The 12,158-nt window shown below is 43.8% G+C and overlaps 2 protein-coding genes across 2 annotated transcripts; both read right to left on the bottom strand.

Moving 5' to 3' along the window:
• Positions 1-1,324: 1,324 nt before the first annotated feature.
• On the bottom strand, positions 1,325-4,100 carry LOC126668651 (uncharacterized). The gene is made up of 2 exons (XM_050361839.2): positions 2,080-4,100; positions 1,325-2,009 (listed from the first exon to the last, which is right to left on the bottom strand). The coding sequence occupies exons 1-2, from the start codon at positions 4,098-4,100 to the stop codon at positions 1,325-1,327; spliced, it is 2,706 nt and encodes a 901-aa protein (XP_050217796.1).
• A 5,204-nt stretch (positions 4,101-9,304) lies between these two features.
• Positions 9,305-10,302, bottom strand: LOC126668650 (uncharacterized). The gene is made up of 2 exons (XM_050361838.1): positions 10,283-10,302; positions 9,305-10,184 (listed from the first exon to the last, which is right to left on the bottom strand). Exons 1-2 carry the CDS (start codon positions 10,300-10,302, stop codon positions 9,305-9,307), a joined length of 900 nt encoding a protein of 299 aa, XP_050217795.1.
• Between the last annotated feature and the right edge of the window lie 1,856 nt (positions 10,303-12,158).

Below are 12,158 nucleotides of genomic sequence, written 5' to 3'. Positions count from 1 at the left end.
CTGCCAAGCGACTGAAAATGAACCTAGATGCTTGCCCCAGTCCCAGGGAGTGGTTGGAGCGAAACGTGGACAGCGTGACTGTGACCTCTCCTGGTATTGCGTCTCTTTTCTCGCAGTTTGTCCAATTCCCTCAGGATATGGAGTCTTGGACCAATCTCTCGGAGAATGATGCCTGCGACCGGGTCGACATCGCTTTACTTCAGGTTTGAAATAATGCTCTCCTCATTGTCTTTTCTTTCTTCTTTTCTTCTGTTTTTGTTTATTTGTTTCGTGTTCTGTTAGCTTTTGCAAGGGAATGCTTTGATGCGTCGTCACCGGGATGAGATGGTGTCCTTGAGCCACAAGCATGAAAAGGAAATGGCTTCCCTTCGGGCTACTGCGGCTGCGGAGAAGGTCAGGTTATCCAAGCTGAGTCAGACGGCTGCTGATCGCCTGAAAATTATGGAGAAAAAGGTCTCTGATCGTGAGAATGCTCTGATGGAATTGAGGCTCTCCTATGACAAGTTGTTGCAGGAGCAGAGAAGTAGCAAACAGGATGCTAATGTGTACGTAAGTGGGTGTTTGACTGATTTCTGCTCTACCGTTATTAAGATTGTTCGTGCAGATTACCCAGAGTATGATATAAGTAAGTTTCTGTCCATTGATCTCCGCGCGCTGGGTCAGCGTGTTGCGGCCAAGGTGGCTGCGAAGAAAGCCGGGCGTAGTGTTTCTCCTATTCTTCCGTCGGATGCAGTTAATGATGGGGCTATTGATGCGATTGGGTCCGAGGAGAATGTCACGGGTGCTGAGAAGAAGGAAGTGACGCCTTCTTCTGAGATTCTTGCTGGGACTGAGGTGATTGTGCCATCTACTGAGTTGACCCCTGAAGCTGAAGTTAGTGCCTCAGACCAAGGGCTGGGTGACGTGGACCCAATTGACATTTTGCTTCCCGTAGGAGATGCGGTTGGTCCAAAGGAGGGAGCGACCCTGCCAGAGGAAGATGTATAGGCCGTATGTTTGGCCGTTTCGTTTTTCTTGCTACTTGTTAGGTAGCTTTTTTACGTAGTTGGGGAGTCTTTATAGCAGACTCCCTTCTTTTGGTTAACTGAACAATTTGTATTTTCATATTTCAAGTGTTGGCGACTGGTTGCAGAGTCGTCTTGTTGTGTCATATACTTCGATTGCGTTTCTTTTCTTCTCTTCCTCTTTTTTTTATACATGTGTGGCTGCGTCTTGTGTCTTCGTCATACTACTGGTTATACTCATATGGCTGACATAAATGAATAAATTTAAATAAAGTGAGAAGAAAAGAAGTAACTTTATTAATGAATGGTGGTTACATCTTTTACTGAAGGTATAGCTTCAGATTTTCAACATTCCAAGTGCGAGGTAATGGAGTCCCATCTAGGTGAGCTATTTTGTATGCGCCCTTGCCGACTACTGCTACTACGCGATATGGACCGTCCCAGTTGGCCTCTAACTTTCCAACTCCTGCGGCTCCCCTTCCAATTTCTGCCTTTTTCAGGACTAAGTCTCCTTCTTCGAATTTTCTTTCTTTGACTCGGGCGTTGTGATACTTGGTCATCTGTCTGCGATATGCCTCAGCTCGGATTGCTACCTGCTGTCTTCTCTCTTCGAGGAGGTCCAGGCAAAGCCTTAGGGACTCCTCATTGCGATCTTCGTCTAAGACCTGGACTCGTAAGGTTGGCATTCCCAGTTCTACTGGGAGAACGGCTTCGGTGCCATATGTGAGGCGAAATGGGGTTTCCCCTGTTGCTTTTCTGGGGGTAGTTCGATAGGCCCAGACCACATGATAAAGCTCATCAACCCATCTCCCTTTTAAGTCTCCTAGCCTCTTCTTTATTCCAGAAAGGATGGTGCGGTTGGTGACCTCTGTTAGTCCGTTGGTTTGCGGGTGAGCCACTGAGGAGAATTTTAAGAGAATTCCTAGCTCAGCGCAAAAATCTCTGAAGCTGGCGCAGTCGAATTGCTTCCCGTTGTCTGTGACTAGGGCATGTGGAGTGCCGAACCTGTGACATGTTAATGTGTGGTTCTGTTTTGCTTTTGACTTTAAAGGAAAAAATGAAAAATACCAAATACCTGCTCATGACTTCGTTTGATAACCACTTCTGGATTTTCTTACTTGTTATTGTGCTCATGGGTTGTACCTCTATCCACTTGGTGAAATGGTCGACTGCGACTACTATAAACTTTACTTGTCCTCTCGCTGGGACAAAAGGTCCCAGTATGTCTACTCCCCAGATCATGAAGGGCCAAGGGCTTCCAATAGTTGACTGGTGAGCGGCTGGGGTTCTGATGAGCGACCCAAATCTTTGGCATTTATCGCACTTCTTGACCATTTCTTCAGCGTCTTTTTTCATCGTGGGCCAATAAAATCCCTGTAACATCGCTTTTCTGTATAAGGTTGCTGCGCCCTCGTGAGCTCCGCATTCTCCTTCATGGATTTCGCGAAGGACGTAGCTTCCTTCTTCTAGTGATATGCACTTAGACCATGGGTGTGTGGCTGAGGTCCGGTACAGTGCTCCTTCTATTAGTGAATAGACGGAGGAAATTCGAACTAGCTTAGCCGCTTCGGTACGTCCTTCAGGTAGGACTCTGTCCGCTAAATATGCCACTATGGGTTGCATCCATGGATCTAGGACTGCGACTGGTAACACTTGCTGCTCCTCTACCGTTGGTGTTGACCGCTCCTCCTTCATTTGGAGTGATACATATAGCTGGCTTTTCACTGCGGCTGCCTTGGCTATTGCGTCTGCTCTAGTGTTCTCTTCTCTGGGGATGGGTATGATTTCCCACTGTCCTCCGTTTTTTTCGATCTTCTTGAGTTGTTCCTTTGCTCTTGCCATGTATTTCGCCATGTTTTGGTCCTTGGTTTGGAATTGTCCCAGCACCTGGCTAGTGACTAGTTGGGAATCACTATGGATTTTTAGCTTTTCTGCCTTTACTTCATTCGCGATTTCGAGTCCTGTTAAGAGGGCCTCATATTCTGCTACATTGTTAGCATATGGCAGAAATATTTGTCTGAGAAATGAATAAAACATGTTTGTACCTGCCACATTGTTGGTAGCCTTGAAGGTTAGGTGTACTGCATACTCAATTGCGATTTTGTGAGGTCCTAATAGGACTACACCTGCTCCTGCTCCTTGGTCACTGGAGGCTCCGTCTACGAATAGGTTCCATGTCAACTCCTCGGTTGCTGAGTCGCATGGTTTCTCTGTCATCTCTGCCACGAAGTCCGCAAGTGCCTGGGCTTTCAAAGTTGTCCTTGGCTCGTACCTGATGTCGTGCTCTCCTAGTTGTACTGACCAACTGACCAATCGTCCTGAAGTCTCAGGTCGGTGCAATGCTTTCCTCAAAGGCTGGTTTGTGCGCACTATGACTGTGTGTCCTTGGAAATACGGCTTGAGCTTTTTGGTGGTTACGACGACGGCAAGTGCAAGTTTGTCTATGGTTGGGTAATTGAGCTCTGCCCCTTTTAGCGTTCTGCTTATATAGTATATCGGCCACTGCTCCTCCTCTTCCTCCCGTACTAGTACTGAGGCGATGGTCTCTCTCCCGACCGATAAGTACAGGTACAGGTTCTCCCCGGCTACGGGCCTACTCAGTAGGGGCGGGTTGGTCAAGAATGCCTTTAATTCTTCGAATGCGACTTGACAGTCTTCGTCCCATTTGAATTTTTTCATGTTCCGGAGTTGTTTGAAAAACGGCAGGCATTTTTTGGCTGAGGAAGAAATGAAACGTCCCAGTGCCGTGACTCTGCCATTCAACTTCTGTACGTCCCTCACACTCTGGGGGGCCTTCATATCTATCACTGCTTGGATTTTTTCTGGGTTTGCTTCTATTCCTCGTTGGCTGATCAGATAGCCTAGGAATTTTCCTGCTTTAACACCGAAAGCACATTTTGCCAGGTTGAGTTTCATTCCGAATTTGTTCAGGACTTTGAAGGTTTCTTCTAAGTCTTGGGCGTGTTCCTCTGCTGTTAGGCTCTTCACGATTATGTCGTCCACGTAGGCCTCTACATTCCTCCCCAGCTGGTCTTGGAACATGAAGTTGACCAGACGTTGATAGGTGGCTCCTGCGTTCTTTAATCCAAACGGCATGACTTTGTAACAGTATGTCCCTCAGTCTGTGACGAACGATATTTTCTCTTGATCCTTCTCCTCCATCGGTATTTGATGATACCCCTGCGCTGCGTCTACGAAGCTATATAGGAGATAACAAGCTGTTGAGTCCACTAACTGGTCTATGTTGGGGAGCGGATAGCTGTCCTTTGGGCAGGCCTTGTTCAAGTCTGTGAAATCGACACACATCCTGTACTTCCCGTTTGCCTTCTTTACTAGGACGACGTTTGCCACCCATTCAGGGTCGAAAACTTCGCGGATAAAATCTGCTGCCTCCAAAATGTTTACTTCGTCTGCGATTATCTTCTGCCTCTCCTCAGTGAACCTCCTCTTCTTTTGGACTTTGGGTACACTGCCTGGGGTCACGTTTAGTTTGTGCGACGCTACTTTGGGATTGATTCCCACGATCTCCGTTGGTTCAGTAGCGAAAGATTCCACGTTCTTTTTCAGTATCTCTGTTATTTCGTGTGCTACCTTTTCTGGTACTTCTGTGCCTACTTTGACCCTCTTGGTCTCAGTTAGGTGAAGCTCTTTCATGACGCCTACTGGTTCTGCTCCTTGTGACTCCTCCTCTTCTACTGCGTCTCCTGGGAACGCCTCGATAGTTAAACTTTCATCCTCCTTTGTTGTTACCAAGCAGCATTCCTTGGCCATCTCCTGGTCTCCTCTGACCACTACTATCCCAGATGGTGTTGGCATTTTCAGGGTTAGCAGCCTGATGCTGGTTACTGCTCCTGTCTGGTATAAGAATGGTCTGCCCAGTATGCTGTTGTAGGCCAGTGGAAGGTCTACTACATTAAACTGAGCATGCATCTTTTTGACTGGCCCTTCACTTCTATTTCCCAATTCTACATATAAACTTACTGTCCCTTCTGGACGTATTGGTGCTCCTCCCAGGCCTACTAGTGGGACTGAGGACTTCCGCAGGTCTGTTGTTGAGCCTTTCATCTCTTTGAATGCCTCCAAAGTTAATAAGTTCACGGAACTGCCTTCATCTACCAGTATCCGTTTTACTAGGTGATTCCTGATTATGGCTTCTATCACCAACGCGTCATTGTGTGGTCCCTTCACGTGATGTCCATCGTCTGGTCCGAACGATATCTCTGGGATTACTTCTCTTTCAATTGTGAACACCGCGGCCGATCCTCTTCTGTTTCTCTTCTTTTTTTGATTATTGCTGTAGGGCTCTCCTCCTTCTATCACGTTTACTACGCCTGCGACCTCTTTCTGCTTCTTGTTTTGTTCCTCCTTTTCTGTTAACTCCCCCTTTCTTTTGTCTCCTGGTCTGTCGTTGACAAACTTCTTCAAGAGTCCCGACTGGATTAGCTGCTCTATTTCTCTTTTGAGGTCCCAACATCTGTCCGTGTCGTGGCCATAGCCCTCATGGAAGCGACAGTATTTGCTCTTGTCTCTCTGGATGTCCGGGTCCATCTTCTGAGGTGTGTTGAACATCACTCGATTCTGTTTCATCCAGCTGAGTATGTACACTGGGGCTTTATTCAACGGGGTGAAGTCATAGGGTCTGTGTCCTGCGCCATATCGCTGAGTCCGTGGCCGTTCTTCCTCCTTCTTCCCTCGATATCTGGAACTATCCTGCTTGGTGTGCTCCTGTTGTTTCGTGAGGGTTCGTCTGGCTTCGTCTAGTTCCACATACTTGTGAGCGATCAGCATTAAGTCTTGAAAGGTGGTTGGCTTTTTCATCAGGATTTTGTCACGGAGTTCTTCAAACTTTGTTCCCATCTTCATTGCTTCGATGGCTGTGTCATGGTTCAGGTTTTCGATTTGCACTGCTTCCTTGTTGAATCTTTCTACGAAATTTTTGAGGGTCTCCTGCTCTCCTTGCTTGCACTTCCTCAAGTCGCTGGAACTCTTCTGCATGGGGATATTTGTCCTGAACCTTGCTTTGAATGCCGATGCTAAGTCGGAGAAGGAACTTATTGACCCTGCCTTAAGACATGAGTACCATTTTTGCGCCGATGCTTTTAACGTCGCAGGGAACACTCTACAGAGCATGGGATCAGTCACATCTTGTAGCATCATGATCGTCTTGAACTTTGAGATGTGGCTTTTCGGATCTCCTGTTCCATCAAAAGGCTCAAAAGTTGGTAGTTTAAACCTCGAAGGAAACCTTACCGACTGTATCTCTGAGTTAAGTGGGGAATCTTCGTCCTCTCGCTCCTCCTCTGCTCCCTTGCCTTCTTTCTGATATTTCTTCATGGCGTTCTTAATTTTCTCGTCAATGTTGCTCCTTTCGTCCGCTCCCCTCCTCTTGTTGGATGAATGGCTTTCTGCGTCTTTGCTGTGCTTCCCTGGCATCTTGGTTCCTTTTGATTTGTCGTCTTCGATTACATGAATTCGACCGCTATTCCGCGCCGCTGCTTCTGCGACCTTCTCCTGGGCCGTCTTATCTCCCAGGAGCGGGACTGCTCCTGGTCCTTTGTCTAGCTGCTCCTTCTCCTTTTGTAGTATGGGCTCCGATTGTCCTCTTCTCGGTGCGTTTCCTCTTTCTTTTTCCTTGGTGACTGGGGGGTCCTTTCCGCGTCTGGTTCCTACGTCAACTCCCTGGTTTTGCTTTTCTGCGAATTTCTCCTGATCTCTTGCTAGTCCTATCAGGTGGTCCTGGAAGTCATTGATGCTCTTCATTACTGCCTCATGATAGAGGGGTGGCATAGGCACCCCCTGGGGTACGTATGGGGGTATCTGCGCCGCTGACGTCACTGTCCCTTCTGTGTCCAGAGACGGGAAAGGAATAGGCTGGACGGGTCGCGGATACCCTGGTTGGTTAGGTTGATTCCACGGATAGTAACCTGGATACCATCCTCCTGCCTGTTGCTGATAGGTCATAGGTGGCTGGTATTGTGGAGTATAATATCCCCACGGCGAGGTTGTGTTCCTCAGTGGATACATCGACGAGGTACGAGATCGACGAGCTGGAATAGTTAAAAGAGTGAATGATGTGTGGAGCTTACGTTTGGATATAAGGAATAGCGATCGTTGTGAGTTAAACTTTACTTTGAGTATTATTACGCAATGGATAGTTTTTATATTATAAATATAATATTAAACTACATCGCATGCTATAGTATTTTATCGATAGAAATGAATTTGTACATCGTATTATCGAACATATATAGATTGTGAAAACTAGTATATGATCCGGGGGAAACAAGCTACCTATTGGGTGTCAATAGGCTGTGTGATCACCAGCGTCCGGGTAAGTCATAGATAGAGATTTCATGGGTCGTATATCATACTTGTTTGTGCATGCGATACAGAGCCTATCTGGTTGAATTATCCCGGGGCCTGTATCTGCGAGTCGGCTGGTTGAACTATCCCGGACTCATATCGATCGATCGTTAGATGTTGTGATAATGTTCATTATGCATACTAAGGTATTAGGGTTTCGATCGGATCAAATGCTTGAAGTATAATATGTTTGTATATATGTGTTTTGTTTTAAATGCGATGTTATTTTCTATAATACCCTAGTAATGTGTTATCTCACTCAGTATTTCCCCAAATACTGACCCCTCACATTGATGTTTTTTAGGTGTTTAGAGTCAGATCAGACAGACCATTTTTGGTGTGCTGGGTACAAGACCCCTTGGTGCTGCAGTAGTATACGTGTGACGAGTCTTAGCCTAGTATAGTTAGGTCTTATAGGTTGTGTACGTATTTAATGTTTGTTTGATGTGATGTCTTTTGGTTGTCAGTTTTGTATTGATCGATAGACGGGCTAGTACGTACAAGTTACGGAAGTGAGATACCCACTATGGTTGTATCGATGGTGTGATATATATGATGTACGTTATGATTGTAAACGTGTCTTCTTATTACATGTTTATAGGATAGTTGTGTTTGCGTTTCCGCGAAAAAGTTAGAGTGGTTTTAGGCTTGCTACGGGTTTCGGAGCTACCACTCCCATTCCCTAGTGCCGGTCTCGGCTCAATAATTTGGGTCGTGACAGCGAGATACTTGTTATATCTCTTATTCATCGATTTCTAATCATAGGTTTCTTATATCTCGAAACCCTAATCGAATACGTCATATTCGATATCTAAATTTATCGTTTTCGGGGTCCGTATTTCCTTTTTGATGTCCGACACTCTTAAAGTCGGAAAACAGGGTCATAGCGGGGTGAAAATATCGTATAGGTGCTTCACGTAAACTATGCGCCCGCATAGTCTACTTGCGCGCCCGCGCAAGTTTGTTACGCGCCCGCGTAACATTGTTACGCGCCCGCGTAACTTTGTTACGCGCCCGCGTAACACTCGCTCTTGGCCATTCCGACGTGCTTCCGGCGTGAAAACGTTCCAAACACATCCGAAACGCTTAATCTAAGCTCAAAACACTATAATCCAATTCTAATATCGATTAAAACGATATAATCGTTTCGTGGCCTAAAACTTTGAATCGATATAACTTAAAATATATCCGTTTAAACGGTAAAACGACAAGCTTACCGTGATTCGCCATTGAAATACGATCAATTCGAGCTATAGAACGTCGGAAACGGACGAGAAACGGAGATCGAGCGACGGAACCGATAGATTTTGACGAAGGAAAGAAAGAAACTGAAGTTTGGTTTCTGAATCCTTCATCTGGAAGGAAATCTTATATATAATTGGCCAAATGTCACGTTTAGTCCTTAAACTCTTTAACTTAAACCAATTCTCTATTAAACTTTCTAACTCAATTACTTACGTATTATTTATATCCAAATAAATAATACTAACCCAAAATTATTATTTCCATCGATAATCTTCTAATTGCTATTCCCGAGGCTTAATTGGCTAATTTACACTTTAGTCCTTGAAACTTTTCAAAAGTTACAATTTAGCCCAAACGCATCCGCGTCCAAATTTTAAAAGGTCTCCGATTGACCCGAAACTTTTACCACATATACTATAAAACATTTCGCGGACCTTGGCGAAATAATTTTCATTTTAAGTCGTAGTGGCTAAATTACCACTTTAGTCCCTGTACCTTATTTCGAGCTTTTCTTAACATTTTTTCTTCTAATTCCAATTCTAACTTTAGAATTGAAATATAATATTAAATTCCGCATAATTACTTTCCCAAAACCGCCCTACTAAAAGCTTATTCACTTTAATTTCTTGAAAATTATTTCCAATATCGCCACCCTGGCGAATCAGGACTGAACACATTGTCCAATTAAATACTTAAATATTTTGGGGTATTACAGCTAAGTCCAGCCGAGATACTTCAGCTGCGAGCTCTAGGATCTTCTTGTTTTGATCGCCAAAAACGTCAGTGTTCCAAGAACGAATCTTAGAGCGTAGTTCCTTCAGCTTTCTAATGAGGGACATAGAAGAATCTGAACCAGTAATAGACAGCCATGAGCTGGAAATAAAGGAACTGAACTCAGAATGTTCCCACCATGCGTCAACCGAACGAAACGACTTAGAACCCCAGTCAATTCTTACATCTGATGAAATTAGAATGGGGACATGATCTGAGAAACCATCGGGTAATGCAGATAAGGAGAGAGACCTCCAAGTATTAGCCGTAGAAATTGAAACAAGACATCTATCAATTCTCGATCTAGAGAATGAATTTCTCCAAGTGAAGGAACGACCCTGAAGAGGAAGATCGATCAATTCCGACACATTGAGAAAATCTCGAAGAGCTAACATGGAAGCCGAATACCCAACACAATTAAGACGTTCTTCCGGGGTCAAAATATCGTTGAAATCACCGCTAACAAAAACCATTCCTTGGAAGGCAATAAGAGGTATCAATTCAGCCCACATAGATAGTCTTTCCGAAGCCAAATTGCTGGCGTAAATGAGAATATGACGGATATTGTATGAATTAAAAGAGAAATCAAAACAAATCCAGCGAGTGCCTTTGGAAATAGATACGCTCTGCATAAGCATCGAGTTCCATATAAGTAGTAAACCACCAAAGGCTCCAAGTGAAGGAACCCAATCGAAACCATAATCAAGATTCGGCCAAAGTTTTCGAACTAGAAAAGCGTCGATAATTTCTTTTTTTGATTCAAGCAAACCGATGAAACAAAGATTATGCTTGCTTACCAAACTACGGATGAAACATTGCTTTCGATGATTAAGTAAACCACCCCCTGCAATTCCATGAAACAAAATTTAGGTGTGTCGACATAAAAAAGATATAGATACCTTGAAGAAAAGCTGCTCATGATTTTTGATTCGCCAAATCTTGTTCCAAATTCTTGAGAAGTTGATTCACAGCAGCAACTTTAGAGTCATGGCTGAAGAAACCCAAAGAATGCCCCACATTCCAAATTTTCAAAGCTTCCTCGAATGATCCCGCTTCCGCTTTTTCTCTAGCCGAAAGAATAAGTCTGTTCATGTTGTCAAAATCTACCGCAGAGGTCTCAGAGCTTGGAGAACCAGCTGAACGATTAGGATCTGAAAATAAAATGCCTGTTGGAGAAATAAACTTCGTGGTCCTTGTTTTTGCAGACGAGGAGATACCATTGTTCAAACGATGACAGTTCGAATGGTTAGAGGTTAATGGTAGAGCTGTTTCAGGGTGGTTTTTGCTGTTTAAAGAAGAAGAAGAGTGATCCACATGATCCACATGATTAACATGGTTGTTCCCCGAAGTTGTTAAAGGAACAATAGGTAATAACTGATTCTGCCCCTCATTAGTTAAAGCAATCTGCAGTTGCTGGATCTGCATATTTTCTGAGTTTGTAGCTGAGGATTCCTCCGTGTCCGAAACATTCTCTGAATCAGAACTATCGTCATTGAGCTTGCTAAAGTACACAGGTTGATCAATTTCAAAAACATGAACATTGAAAGACATATCTCCAATGCAGACTGGAATAGATTTATTGATCCATCCGTTTGTAGTTGAAATAAGGACGGAACCGGAATCAAGACGCTCTTTCACATAAACCAGGGGATGAACCTTGACTGCTTCGCTAAAACAGTTAGCAATGCTAATGAAAACATCCGGACACCACAGTGAAAAGGGAATACCTGAGATTGATAGCCAAGTCATCCGCAAAGTTGGAATATTAAAATCCACAGCTTTGGAAAAGGAATAAAAGAAATCCAATAATTGTTTTGATTTTCCGTCCAAAAAAATCATAGCATCCATTACTGAATCAAACGTAATACGTATCAGGCAGCCTCCCATAATTGATATGTTATCAAAACAGATATCCTTAGAGAGCAAGTAATTCTTAGCTTGCAGGATAGACTGAGGGGAATTCAATCTTGCAATGATGGACCTTTCCAACCAATCCAAATTGCTATCCCTGACTAGAGCCTGATTTAAAGGCAATATCAACTTCTCATCCTGAACAGAATTGTTAGGATCAGACGCATTATGACAGCTTTCATCAGACGTAACCTTTGCATAGGAGCGATTATCATGAAGAGAAGTTCGAAGGATTTCCTTTGGTGGCTTTTGTATGATCTGAACTTTAGGTGTAAGCTTAACATGTTGTAAACCAACCGAGTAACGAGAACGAAACGCACGTAATCTGAATTGACCAATAATGATCATGTTAAGTCTAGAGAGAATCCAATCAATATCAGCCTTTGCTCCTGGTCGAAAGAATCCAAAACTGCAACCTTTCTTTGACAGTTTTACAACTAATGAAACCTTACCATAGACTTGGTATTTCGCAAAAGCCCCTTCTAGGTCAGAAGATTTCCATGAACGCGGAAAGTTCTCAAAATAGATAACTCCCAAGTTTTCCTCTGAGACAACTCTAGCTGAAGGTAATCCTGAGACCACAACCTTTGTAGTCTGGTGATGGCCGGAAGAGGTGACAGTGGCGGTAGTGGGGTGGTTAGGGTTTTGCTGATGGCGGACGGGGTTAGGGTTCTGCATGGGGCCTTGACCATTATAAAGAGTTATTTTGGTTTCTAAATTTATAATTCCGAATTAAATAATTCATTCTCTTCCATTTTAATCGTCTAAACAATTGTTTTATTTTTAAAGTAATTATGAATAAAATTATACAATATGAGCAAGTTCAGAGACAATGATGGTCACTTATCCTAAATTAATACAAAA

The sequence above is a fragment of the Mercurialis annua genome, linkage group LG2 (genome assembly GCF_937616625.2).
Source record: "Mercurialis annua linkage group LG2, ddMerAnnu1.2, whole genome shotgun sequence".
NCBI classification, from domain to species: domain Eukaryota; kingdom Viridiplantae; phylum Streptophyta; class Magnoliopsida; order Malpighiales; family Euphorbiaceae; genus Mercurialis; species Mercurialis annua.
The sequence above is the reverse complement of the archived record's forward strand: the minus strand, read 5'-3'. Positions and strand labels throughout refer to the sequence as shown.

What these genes read in the sequence shown, in the direction of transcription:
- LOC126668651 (XM_050361839.2), bottom strand. Translation starts at nt 4,100, where the DNA reads ATGCCGTTTGGATTAAAGAACGCAGGAGCCACCTATCAACGTCTGGTC. An exon ending in TCAAACGAAGTCATGAGCAG is followed by an intron (nt 2,010 to 2,079) that starts GTATTTGGTATT and finishes AACATGTCACAG; the next exon opens with GTTCGGCACTCCACATGCCC.
- LOC126668650 (XM_050361838.1), bottom strand. Translation starts at nt 10,302, where the DNA reads ATGAGCAGCTTTTCTTCAAG. An exon ending in ATGAGCAGCTTTTCTTCAAG is followed by an intron (nt 10,185 to 10,282) that starts GTATCTATATCT and finishes TTTCATCCGTAG; the next exon opens with TTTGGTAAGCAAGCATAATC.